Source organism: Xiphophorus couchianus, chromosome 1, assembly GCF_001444195.1.
Source record: "Xiphophorus couchianus chromosome 1, X_couchianus-1.0, whole genome shotgun sequence".
Taxonomy (NCBI): domain Eukaryota; kingdom Metazoa; phylum Chordata; class Actinopteri; order Cyprinodontiformes; family Poeciliidae; genus Xiphophorus; species Xiphophorus couchianus.
Window position 1 is genome coordinate 9,589,495 of NC_040228.1, and position 13,289 is coordinate 9,602,783.

Here is a 13,289-nt window from a genome sequence, read left to right on the forward strand (position 1 = left end):
GAGGACGGCAGACACATTTGGTAAAGCAAATCAGCATTGGCTTTGCAAATAGTTATATTATCAGAAATGTCTTATCCTATCCTGTTTTGAATGCTTAAGAGATTTTAATTTTTGCACAACAAAATATAACTAACACTGTAACACTAGAGTATCTGCTTTTGTAGTGCCTTAAAGACATGATGCAATGACAAAGTAATGCTCCCAAAATGCCCATTTATCAAAGTAGCTTGATCATCTTGAATGCCAGATGCCACAGATTCTTTTGGAAATATAGAAAATGTGTCCATATGGATACCACAGCTCTCATATGGCATGCTGCTGCACATGTGCACCAATGCTATATCACAAATGTTGCACAGCAATATGGTCATGCTGCCTTGTTTTTTTTTGTCATTTTTTTTTTTCTCTGAAGAGTTTTTGCGGCACTAGTGGCTCGTATATTTTTTTTTTGTACAGTAGGCAGACAGGAAGGAGGGTGAGGAAAGACATGCGGTAAAGGTCGTCGGGATCGGGAGTCAAACCCGCGACATCCGCGTCGAGGACTAAGGCCTCCAAACGTGGGGCGTGCTAACCCCCTGCGCCACCATAGCACGCTGCCTTGTTAAAGTGAAACTTAAGAAATCCCTTATTGTATGAATAGCTCACTAATTATCTAGCACTTCAACCACTCAAAGAGCATAAAAAAATTCTACATAGTTGATTGGGTAATATGAAAAATTAAAGCAAAATGGTGATGTTATGTTATTTTTTCAGCTATATATACATTTCATATCTGTATTTCAACGCTCTGAAACTGATCTGAAACAAATCCACAGTAAGAGTCAACAAGAGGGTCTTAACAGCATGATGTACTACACCGGCAAGCATGTGCAGAAACTGAAGAACTTTCTAACAACTCAAAACCTCCAACATTTGAAGACAGATAGTTATCAGGGAGCTTTTGAGAGCAGCTGAGAGTGAAGCTGGTGTGTTTCTTTAACTTTAAGGGTGGGGTAGAGTTTAGGGAGATTAGATAAATACTTTTTTTAAGTTTTGAACTCTCCTTGCTCAAGGTCTACTACTGTGATGTGTATGGTTCGTGTTAAATTCACCACCACGTTGAGGACAGTTAGGTTGTTGTTGGCTACATGTGCAGCTGAACTATGCGCACCCTTTTTTCTTTTTAAATAGTAACTGAATCACAGTGGACAGCCATACATATTTACCAATGAAAAGAGATGGAAGGACTAGTGGGACTGAATGTACACATCCACACGCACACATGCACGTTTCACATAGTGTTTTACGTTTACTTGGGGTCCTTAGTAATCTGCATGACAGATGGTCAATGCCACATTGTTGGGACATGAACTCTCAACCTTTGCCTGTCAAAGGGACCAGTGTTCCTCAGCATTCAGGTTGGCTCTTCTTTCCTCTGTTACTGTCATTCCTACACTGCTCTTTCAATCTCCTACATTTCCCCTCCTTTTTTAAAAACCTTATCTGCAGCTCGCTGTTCATTCAGTCTTCTTTGTTCTGACGTAAATCCACACAATAGTGTAAACTGCTTCATTTTTGCACCTCTCTCAACTATTTATTTTAGATGTTGTTATACAGTGTTGTTTGAAATGTAAAACAAAAGATTTTCTTCCAGACTCAGAAATAGCCTAAACTAATATCAGCTTTTATCTGCCTTTATTCCTCACTGGGCATAAGAATAAACCATAACGCAGCAACATTTTGATGAACTGACAAAGTTAATGAAGTTAATGGGCGACTGTGGCTCTATGGTAGAGTAGTCGTCTTGCAATTGGAAGGTTGTAGGTTCGATTCCAGCTTCCTCCTACCACATGTCGATGTGCCTCTCGGCAAGGCACTTAACCCCAAATTGCCTACCAATCTGCGTATCAGTGTATGTGTGTGAGTGTGACTCTAGTGTAAAGCGCTTTGAGTGGTCAAATTTGACTGGAAAAGCGCTAAATAAGTTCAGACCATTTAATGAAGGTATTTATGCTGTATCCAGCATCAAGAAAGCAGTCAGTTTTTCTTTGTTTTGTTTTGTTTTTAAGGAATGAAAACAGAGAATAATGAAATACCTGGAACTTGATGAGCAGAAACTTTCCATAGTTAAGGACAGAGATTTTAGAAGTTCAGAAGGTCAACATGCACAAGGAAAGTTATTCAAAACCGGCCAAACTGAAATCAACCAGTACATCTCTGCATTTAGAAAATTAAACAATTACACAGTCTAAATGGTTGTTAAAATCCAAGGCCGATTAAGTTTCATGGTCATAGTTCATTATAAGTGCTGCAATAAATAAATGCTGCATTGTCTGCGTTTTGGCATTGCTGTGTTCACATAAAGTTTGTTTAAGATTCATTTTCTGAAAATTTCTCCCAACATGAAATAAACCAACACATGCCATCTAAAATTAATCATTTTGGTTATGGAAGAAAAATAACTTGGAACAACTGACCAGGATTTTAAGGTGAGTTAAGGTTTTCTTTGCCAAGTTATGGGCTTCATTTAATTTTCTTTATAAACAAAAAGAAGTTGCCAGCAGTGATGTTTATTTTTGGTAAGCGTTGTAATTAAGTCCCCAAATAATACAGAAAAAGAAAAGATAATCTGTTTCTGAGGATTCTGTAGTTCTTTTTATGCAGATCTCCTTGTGATTTATTATTATGTTCTCCCACCTTTTCTTCTCAGCTTCAGATACAATACTTAAGCTGTTTTCACTCCAGCTCCCTTTCCATCTGTCATCTCTGATCTGACTATGTTTGTCCTCATCTCACTCCCACATTCGGTGTCGATGTTGTTGTCTTCAGTCGCCAGGCTGCCATCTGAGAGCCGTAACAGGAGAAATATTGCTGACACGCCACACAACTGACACTCAGATGTCTACATCAGATGCGTAAACCCTGAGTGACTGCAACAGTGTCACGGAAACTTTAAACAAACACATTCAGCAGCTCAGTAGACACAGATGTCAGTCTGCAAAGTCTTAAATAAAAAGGCTCAGGAACACAATTAATGAGGCTCATCAGCAACAGCAGCACACAAACCAGAGCTTGGCTGATTCAGAAGCAGTAAACCAGCAAACCTAAATTCCCTGACAAGTTATATTCTGCTTTCTCTATACTTTTAACACTCTTTTCTTCACCACACAAATTATCTCATCTCACCACACCAACAGGTACATATTGCATATTACTGTCACCAGCAGATCCACAGACCAGATGAGTGAGACGTCTCATGAAACCTGCATGGTTCTGTAATAGGAAACTAATAACAATGGTGTGTTTACAGCTTTTAAATAAATGGCCAGCACTAATAACTTGAGCGCTTTGAGCTCAGCTATGTCTCATCTATGCACCGTCTTTTAATTTAGCGCAGGTATCATGAGTCACATGTATTTTCCAAGTATATAAATCAGTCTTACTTCAGTGTAACTTACAAAAATGAGCATATATTTTGTATCTTCTAGGAAAACCCTGTGAATCTGTTCAGTCAAACAGTGAGTTTGTTGTGATGTATCATGTTAAATATCAGTGTGTGTTTGCAACACCAGATGAGCAATTTGGGCTCATTTGCACAAGAAAATACAGAAAGTCTGGGAAAGATGTGTAAAATAAACTTAATTCAAAGTTGTAGGTATGTCCTAGTCTGTCAGTTTCCTGAGGTATGAAAATCAACACAGATTTCTTTTACTTTCAAGGCATGTTTTCTTGCCTTTCTGATTTTGAGAAGTTTTTCACAACAGACCCGTTGTAGCATTACTCTAAAATTAAAGTTAGTGTACAGTATAATGTTTCTAGTTTCATTTAGTTTGATACAAATCTTTGGGGTGTGAATATCTGCAGCGCTAGGGATTTTGTGAAGCATAATTAATTCTTAACATTGGATTTTTTTCTTCACTATAGTGGGGTTTATGTAAATTTTTAACAGGAGGCAATGCAAATACATATAACTGTACGTATTTTACTGTGCATATTTTCAATGCCTGCCACTAAATGTCAAAGTTTCTGCATTTGTACATTCAAGAAAATGCTTTGCCAAATATATCAAGCCAACCTTTAAACAAGCTCTCATTTTGCCTTTACTATCGCTCTGATGATAAACCTGATCACTATTTATTGGGGTAACTTTCTGTTTGCCTGATACTGGCCTGATGTTTGGTCTGCCACCTGCTGTAAAAAGCAGGAATTGCATCATCATTACAGTTTGATGTGAGGACAAACCTCTGTACTGTCTAAATTACATTCAGACCTGGCAATTCTTTCGTTCTGCTTCTGCAGAACATAAACTGGTGTAGTTCCATGTAGGATGATGCCAAAAAGAGGTTAAGAAAAGACAATGGATCAAAATTAGAATTAAACAATATATTCTACAAACAATAAGTTCATTTGAAAATTCAAAAAACAATAAACGTATTTTTCAAAATAGGACACCTTGCTTTAAATCAAGGAATAAAACTATACCACACATCAGGTTTCTTTACGATTCTGTTTTCTTTTTATGTATTTAGATTTTTAGTAATTATATTGTCTAATTTAGGTTTTTATGCACTTGATGTTTTATTTTAAGCAACCAGGTTCAAGTGGACCTAGAGTCTTTCCTCACAAAATTTCCTACAGCTGAAACATCAAAAAAGAAAAAGATTGAACGAAGCCAGTTGGCCCCTGGATTTGGCTGTCGACTCTCCCAGCTTTTTCTCACCATTTTTCTTCTTTTTTTTTTTTATTCTTTCATATCAGGTCTAAGACAGTACAAGGTTTGGAAGCACAAGTCAGCTGAACTTGAGAATTGCAGACAGACAGACACTGCAATGAATGATTGCAGAGAATGAGCTGTTACATTATTCACGGCGTAAAAGAGATGGATGAAGACGGATGGCGAACGGACAAAGAAAAGAGCTGAAAGATGACAGGGCAAGAGCTGCATTCCAGCAGGTCTGGGGTCTCCGTCTGACTCCTGGTGATGGTTTTCCCAGCGCTGCTGCCGAACAACTCATGCCCAGCGGTAACGGCGTTCGAGCAAGGCCAACTGAGAAAGCACACTCATTAATTCAAAGGGTGCAAAAACAAACAGACCCCTTCCTTTTGAAAACCAGCGCAGTTGGATTAAAACAGGACACTGATGTGAGCCTTTGAGTTTTCAAGTACGCCCCCCTGCGTCCCCCCGCCTTCAGTGAGACAAAGTGAATATTGTACTGGACAGAATGTGTGTGTTTAAGACCGTGGGTGAGCTAAAAAGTAGACACAGACACTGTTTGAATGAACAAAAAAGGGAAAAGATAGAAAAAGTGAAACTGAAAGATGCATTATTACAGTGAGATAATCAAATATGAACTCATGAAATGCATAGAGAGGTCCGGTTAGGTGCTTGACATATAAAAACTATGTAATTAATATTGAAATTGTACATAATCAGCTTTAAATTGAGTTAAAAGATATTTACCATCTTTATGGGATGACAGAAAAAATTTTATGTAAACAGACCTTCAAACTAACTTTTTTTTCTTTTCAGAAAAGTCCAGCTTTACTAAAAGTGAAGGTGTCAAAAATGTAAATCACAACAAAGGAGACACAAAGCACATGCACGCATACGGCTAAGTGGAAAAAACACTCGTCTTCCTGGTTCAACCTCAAACCACTAATTGATTGAAATGAGATAATGATGCCTTTTCCTTCCACTAAATTACTTCCACATCCTCCTGGCAGCGCAAACACCCCGAGTGTTTCTGAGAATTAAAACTGAGAGCGAGGCAACTAGTTGAATACACAGTCAAACATATGCAAAATGATGAAGGTTTGAAAACAAGAAAAAGGCATTCATTAAACAGACGAGGAATACTGGAAGATAGGAGGAGATTTACGCATAAAGGCTACAAAAGAAGAGAGCTAACGCTAGGGGGAATAATGCATGGGAGGGTAAACTGAGAGGTCAAAGTAAAGGTCAATGAGACAGGAAGCAAAGAGCTGTGTGGTCACTAATGAGAATCTTCAATGCAAGAGCTCTTCCCACACTCCTCGAGGGGCACAAGTGGAGAGTTCTCTTTCATATGTAAGGAAGTTAGAAATTACATATGAAGTCGTTTAATTCATTAAAAAGCCATTTTAGTGTGAAGAGGATTTGTGTTTGTGAACGCAGTGCCTCAAAGTGCTGGCACAGAGGTTTGAACTTATTGTGTCTTAACTGGACCTGGTTGCTTAAGATAAAAAATCTCACTAGAGCTTCTGTTAATAAAAATGTTGTGTATATTTCAGTCCTGAGAAGGCAACCTTTAGTTGGAATTTTTTTTAAAATTAATCACATTTAATTTTTCAAAAAAACCCTATTTTTCATATGTCTGAGCTATGGTCAGTCGTAGCTCGTCCAGGTGGGGTAACCACTGGAAGCTGGATGTTAAGTGCTCCAAGATAAACAGCTGGTGGCGCCAGTCAGTAACCACACCACAAAAAGTAGGCGCGATGAGGTTAGATGATTTAACAAGCGAGCAGCAGTGAAAGCCCAAGCAGTGGAAATTACTTTGATTTGGTGATAAAAATGTCATGTTTATGAATTGCATAAACAGAAATGATTGGTATCTATTTGCAGTGTTTGTTACAATCTGAATAGGTAAAAATGTCAAGACTTATTAGTGTAGTTATGCATTATACAGTGTTAAAAATGATTTACTTTACACTGTTACATCTTTTAACTTCAGTCTACAGAACTTCAGACCAGTTCTTCAATACATTGAAAATGTACAAAACAACTACAAACATGTTGAATGAACCATAACAAACATACACTGATAGACTTAATACCAAAGGCAAGAAAATCCTGAACAAAAGCTCATACTAACCCATTCTCTAAGTTAGTCTTTGAGGATATCAACTTACTTTTTCAAACTCAATTGTATTTCCATATCAAAGATTTCCTCTGATATAAATGTAAACAAATACTGAGTCCAGGATTTTGCAAAGGCCGAAGGAGATAGGATTTACCAAGACACTATTGTAACTTTTAAATGAGCAATTGTTGTTTTATTCACAAAAATCTAAGTTACCTTCCTACACTTAATTCTTCTATTCATTCCTTGCCAACCCACTGAGCTGTTTATTTGCAGTGCGGGAAGACCAATAAGCTCAGATGGTGGCTTTTCTCCTGAAAATTGAACAGGAGGAAATCCTGCGAGATATCTTGGGCCAATGATAATTGCAGAACTGCTTCGGGTGAAACTGGATGAAACAATGAGCCAGACTTGGCAACAACAGTCAACAGTACTTACGCACTCTTAAACCAGCTCATTATCTATGAATGACTCATGGACAACAACTGTGTCAGATTAGAGGGAAGGAAACGATGTAAACTGTCCAAAAACAGACTGCATAGGCATCTATACCCAAGACATTATGTATAAGGTTTATATTATATGGGTCGAACGATGACTTGAAACTGCCTAGAAACAGTTAAGAACTGTCAAGACATGTAACTAAGCAATTTTCTGCATTAAAGCAAGATGGCATTTTATAGGCTTTCAAAAAAGGTATTGAGGTATTAAAATGTGTCTACTTATTATAAAGATAACCAATAAGCACTAGATATTGGTACCATATGGTCAATATGCCTGCATTTCAAGACATCACTGACCCAACTTTAATCCCCAAGAACATCAGACGTGCCAGGTGACATTAAACATAAGCTTCACCTGTCCCGGTATATGTTTGCACTGTTGAAGTGACTATAATCACCACATTATGGTCAATGGAAATTCTAAAAATATGCTTCTAGAAATTATAATTTGTTTATAGGTAAGTTTCAAGGAAAGTGAATACAAACAAAGTTTAGTTTGACAGATAAAAACCTTGAGGTTGATCTTTTGTCATCAGTTTATTGCAGTCTGCAAGTGTACAAGAAAATGGATAGGGCACCAAAACTGGCTGCAGCCAAAGGCCCCCATCCTCCTAAATACGTCCCTGATATGGTATTATTTATACCACCTCGTCAGAATGCATTTTAAAAAGTTACTCATTCAGCAACATTTCTAAGCTTGTTAAAAAAAATCTTCTTTTTAGTTTATACTTTAGGTGATAAAGTAGACTTTTAAAATCGCTTCACCTTCAACAGATTTATGCGCGTGTTTACTCCCTATTGGGCAAACATATCGTCTTCTCATAAATTCCGACTAAAATCTAGCCAGACCAGTTTTATTCATAAAATTGTAACAGCCAGTTTAGTCCGTGAATGAGCTGTGCGCAATAACCATTACGGCCAGTGCTTCTCCCCTCAGTGCTTGAAGCAGTTTAAATGTCAGTAAAGTTACTTGCTTCCGAATTCCGACGCGGTTGCCGTTCCTAATAAACTCTTTTAATAAGATGGTCGCACCCCGGTGGCTCTCACCGCAGAGAGGTGAAGCTCCGCCAAAAGCGCCTCCTCTGACTGCGCTGCAGAGCATGTGCTCCTCCTAAAGCACGTAAACCTCCGAAACAGTAGCCAAATGAGCGACCCGGATTAAATGCTTCCAGCTTGAACCACCACAAGGAGAGGAGAAAAAAAAAAAAACGAAAACACGAGCAGGACATTTACAGAAAACTACAATCCAGAAATATTCCTTATCTGATGGACAGTTCTACCAATTAGTGTCACCTGCAGGAAAGCGCGCAAGCAAGCCAGGATAAAGAGCGTCTCTGTAATGAAAAAGCTTTACCTTTATAGGAGAGTCTCAGGCGCGGCACGTTTATTTTGGTCGCGCAGATGCTGGTGACGAGCAGCGCAACCACAACTTTGTTGAAGACGAAAGGTGTAAATCCCATAATTACTAACAGATGCACCTCTCCTTCTCACTGGGATTTTCTTAGACTAAACGTCAAAAGTCCGAAGGGAATTTTAGCTTGACCCTTCTCATCAAGGTGTTTGATCTTGAGGGTGTGTTAATTCCCGGAGCGTCAAAACTAAAGACGCACGCTGTCCTCTGTGTGGAGTGACTGCCGCCCACCAGAGCTGCCGAGCAGATTCACCGACTCCGCTCTGAATGCTTCCGCAGCTCAGTTCCCACAGCAGAGAGAGAGAGAGAGAGGAAAAGAGAGAGAGAGAGAGAGAGAGGGCGTGTGTTGAACTCTGGCTCATCCTTTTACGCAGAGCGCAGTTCTGCCCTGGGGTATTAGTTCATTGTTACATCAAATAGGCGAAAGGTGACTTACTTTGAAACGTTTAAAATGATTTGAAACAACACATTTCACTGATTTTTTAAAAGGTTATATTGGCTCTATTGTTTTTTATTTGATAGTGAATTGACTGGGAAATGGGTAGGGAGAGAAGGGGAAGACATGTTTCAAAGGTCGCCAGGCCGGGAATCGAACCTGCGACGGCGTCGAGGACTAAAGTCTCTATATGTGGTTTGTGCGTAACCGCTCCACCACCACAGCACCCCACAGTTCACTGTTTTAATAGTTTCCCTTCTCATTGATGCCGACTGCAACTTTTGGTTTCAATTTGACATTTTTATTGGTTTCAAAGAAGACATTTGTCTGTTCATAGCAAATTAATTAGCCGTCTGATCGGTATCTGATAAATGAATGTAGAGCTTTCGTTGTAGCATCATAACCCCAATTACCTTGAAAATTTGCAGCCATTTCCTAACAAAGAGCTTTAGAGATAATATTAGTTTAATTTTCCTTCTATCACCTTGCCATGTCTGGTATTCGTTTAACCTTTGGTCATTATCCAGCCTTGTTTATTTCTTTTCCAATTGTTTTACACTTTTATATAAAAATCTAGACTACTGAAATGCACTGAAATTATTGGTTGGATATTTTTATTACATGTTCCAGTTGGAGATATGGCATAGCAATAAGAGATGCTATTTACTCTTTACTAGAGTCTTTACTAGAGTTGCCAATGATAGAATAAAATAGAAATACACATTTACAGTTGTTGGATATTCATGTAAAATTTCTACACTTTTACTTTACTTTTCAGTGTTGAGACAAAATTAAATGTCATTGAGTTTATGGCAAAAAAAATCACAACTTGTCGCGTGTTGCATGATGGTCAAGGAACCAAACACAGGCAGTGTTGAGTGTTGAAAATAAACTTTTCACATGGATGCCTTATGCTCAACTGGGACATGAAGGGTCCAGATAAAGTGAACTAAAGTGATGTGAAGCAAACAGGGCTCATATTATGTGAACGAGGGAAGTCCCACCTTCTAGCTTAGCTAAGTTAATAACACTCCCATAAATTCATGAGTTGTTCTTGAACAAAAAGGACAAAAAGACATCCATCTCGACATTACTCTCTCCTCCAAAAGTGACCTTCTTTAACCCCATCCTAGCCATTGTCACTATCTCAGGGGTTTAATTAAGTTGTGCCGTACCTTTTAAACACTCCCCCCCCCCCCCTCATACATGCATCCCATTCACATGCAAGTCTATAAGTGCACACAGGGGTCACGGCAGAATGAGACTGAGCTATTCAAGGTATCAATGCTGTTGTGGCCCTGCTTCTTCTGGGAGCACTTGTTTGCAGCAGGAAAGAAACTCCCACACATGGTTTATACGGGCCGAAAGGCCAAGGGTGGGAAACGAGACGGGTGTGGCGATTTGCTGGGGACCCTCGGGGCTTCAAGTACCAAAGTGCTCTGCGCTTTTTTGGGCTAACTTAAATGTCATTGGTTGTTGATGTGAGCTGTTATCATTTTTGAGAACTTGCCATGACACAGCGGACCTCTAGAGCCACAGAAAAGTAAGTTGTAGTTTCGAAGCAGCATCCAACAGGGCAACAAGATATCGGATGTCTTCTTAAAGGAGACCTTCCAAAACCTCTTGATGTAAATATTTATGTATCACTGAAGAAAATAGCTTCCTCCAGTCAAAAGAGACCACAAGTCTTCTTGACAATGGGTAGTAGTGCTTTACCCACTGAAGTGATCCTTTTCTCCTTGAAGATAAGATTGTATTTCATCTAAACACCGTGCTTGCTGATGGATAAAAGATGTTGTTTCCTTCCAATTTCATCTTTTTTTTTGCATCTTTTGTGGAAAGACATGTTTGAAAGACTTTTTTCCATTTGAAATTCTTCGGTTTTAGGTTGCCAGAAACTCTTAAACATGATCTGTTCTGTCTTCTCTGGTTTTGACCCATGAAGCGATATAACTGATACAAAACAAAATGAGATGCAACTGAGAGGAAAGCCACTGCTTTGGAATAATAAACCCATATGCAAGATCGAAGAGGTATCAAGTGATGGAAATGAATACTTTTCACCTCTGATATTGTGACAAATATAAGTTCATAAGATGCAGTGCTCCTTTGACATCATTTCTTTATAAAGAAATACATTTCACCATAAAGCTTAAAGTCTTTTCAGGTATGTGTCTACCAGCTTGGAATATCCAGAGAATGCCCTTTCCTCTCTACAAAATTCCTCTGATTGGATAAAGATTTTCTACATTTTACTGCCTTCTCAGCTGGTTTCCTATCTGGACGTTGAGAAAAACATCTTCAGCACTAATGTAGGTTTTGTTTCAAGGCCATAATTTAGCAGATTTGCAGTAGCTTTGTGTCGCTTTAAATTTTTTTCATGATGGTTTTTACAATGCAATGTGAAAAGTTCAGAGGGTGCTATAAACAAGCTTTGTTGAAAACCAGATATTTTTTTTTTCCTACTTGAGAATTGTGCACCACTTTTGTGTCGGCTCTTCAATTAAGCACTAGTAAAAATAAACTGAAGTCTTGTTGTTACATGAAAACATTTAAAAATGGTGAAAGTGTATGAATACCTTTGCCAGGCACCATCTATTAAAAGCATTTACTGAGGTACGTTTTGACTTTTCGAAGTAAAGGGCTCTCATTCCTCAGAAGCACAAAACTTGTTTGTAGAACAAACAGACGTGGGAACCCAGCAGAAGAGACCACAAACGGGGCAAGTGTTCAAGAGCTAAATAATTGATTGTAAAAGCAGCAGCCTTCTTGCCATCACTGTGAAGTGTTCCCTGCATTTAACAAAGGAGCTGCTGACTTTAAACGACCATGGTTGCCTCTTTCACCACAGCCAAGCTAGCTGGAGGAACATGAGCAGTTGGGATGATTAAGCAAAGTGAATTTACTTTGCTCTGATTTGCTCTTTACTTTCCTAACCCCGTATCTGACTTCCTCTATGTCATTTCTAATCACTGACAGCACTCATGTGGTTTTCTAACCTGCGTGGTGCTTTCTCTTAAAAATCCCACAAAGGATCGTCTTGTGTCTCAGGCTCGGCTTCCAAGGCCTTGAACGACGAAATTCATTCTGAAAGGTGTGCCAGACTTTTTAGGAAATGCACTGAGTGCCTGAAGGACTTTCTTTGCACCTCTCTAAATTCTCCCAGAATTAAATTATGCTCTCCAAGCTGTCAGTAGTCATGAAACGTGAAACTCTTTACAGCATTTTGACGCAGTGTCATTCCGAAAAATCCAGCCGAAACATCTGGAGTGGTGATTGGAAATGGCAGCATAGAAGTTCATGAATTCACAATGTGGGAGGTAGGGCAGAAATAATGAATGGAGAACAAATTTGAGCCACAATGCACCAAGACAGCTGGTTTGTTTGTGCAAGTGCCTCAGGATTCATAAATGTTTAAACATTCTTAGGACAGACAGGAAGAAAGCCATGTACAGTAACAGAGTTTTCCTGCAGACAAAGTAGAATGAAGTGATTCAGGGCAGGCACTGTGAGAAGATGAGAAAGGCGGCGTACACCCTGGACAGGTTGCCAGGGCAGCACAGCACAGAGACACAAGGGTCAAATAACAATGGACACACACAACACACACTAATACCTGAGGTCAATTAGAGAGACCAGTTAACCAAACAGTCTGGTTTTTTTAACTGTAGGATGGAGTAAGTCAGATTTCAACATTTTCTGTAAATGGCCCCAGATAAATAAACACAAAATAAAAAAAGCTATATTATGAATGTGTTATTTTTGCCCACTGCAGAAGAAACGAAGCAGTGGTTGAAGGAACAACTGTTTCAACTTATTGCAGCAATATCCAGCTAGGAAACAAGGACTGGGCAGTGGGAAAGATTGTATAGTCCAACCTCTCCTTACCTGGTGAGAAAAAAGTGAGAAAATGGAAATATTGACTTTCCTGTGATGCTAAATGAAACGGAGCAAAACATATCTTCATCTCAAAAGGTTTTGTTTAATTTAAATTATGTAAATTGAGAAATAATTTTAAAAACCTAAAAATACAAAAGTTTTTCTAAAGACTCCTAATCCAATTAATCAAATAAATAGTCATGATTAGCTATCATAAAACAGAAATAGTAAAAATTCTTGTT

At 38.7% G+C, this 13,289-nt stretch overlaps 1 protein-coding gene across 1 annotated transcript in view; it reads right to left on the bottom strand.

Moving 5' to 3' along the window:
• The window catches only part of sema3bl (sema domain, immunoglobulin domain (Ig), short basic domain, secreted, (semaphorin) 3bl), a 71,942-nt gene extending 62,941 nt beyond the window's left edge, over positions 1-9,001 (bottom strand). Inside the window, exon 1 of the mRNA XM_028014815.1 lies at positions 8,676-9,001. Coding sequence (XP_027870616.1) covers positions 8,676-8,781 — 106 coding nt within the window. The 5' untranslated portion in view covers positions 8,782-9,001. The remainder of the gene's footprint in view (positions 1-8,675) is intronic.
• Between the last annotated feature and the right edge of the window lie 4,288 nt (positions 9,002-13,289).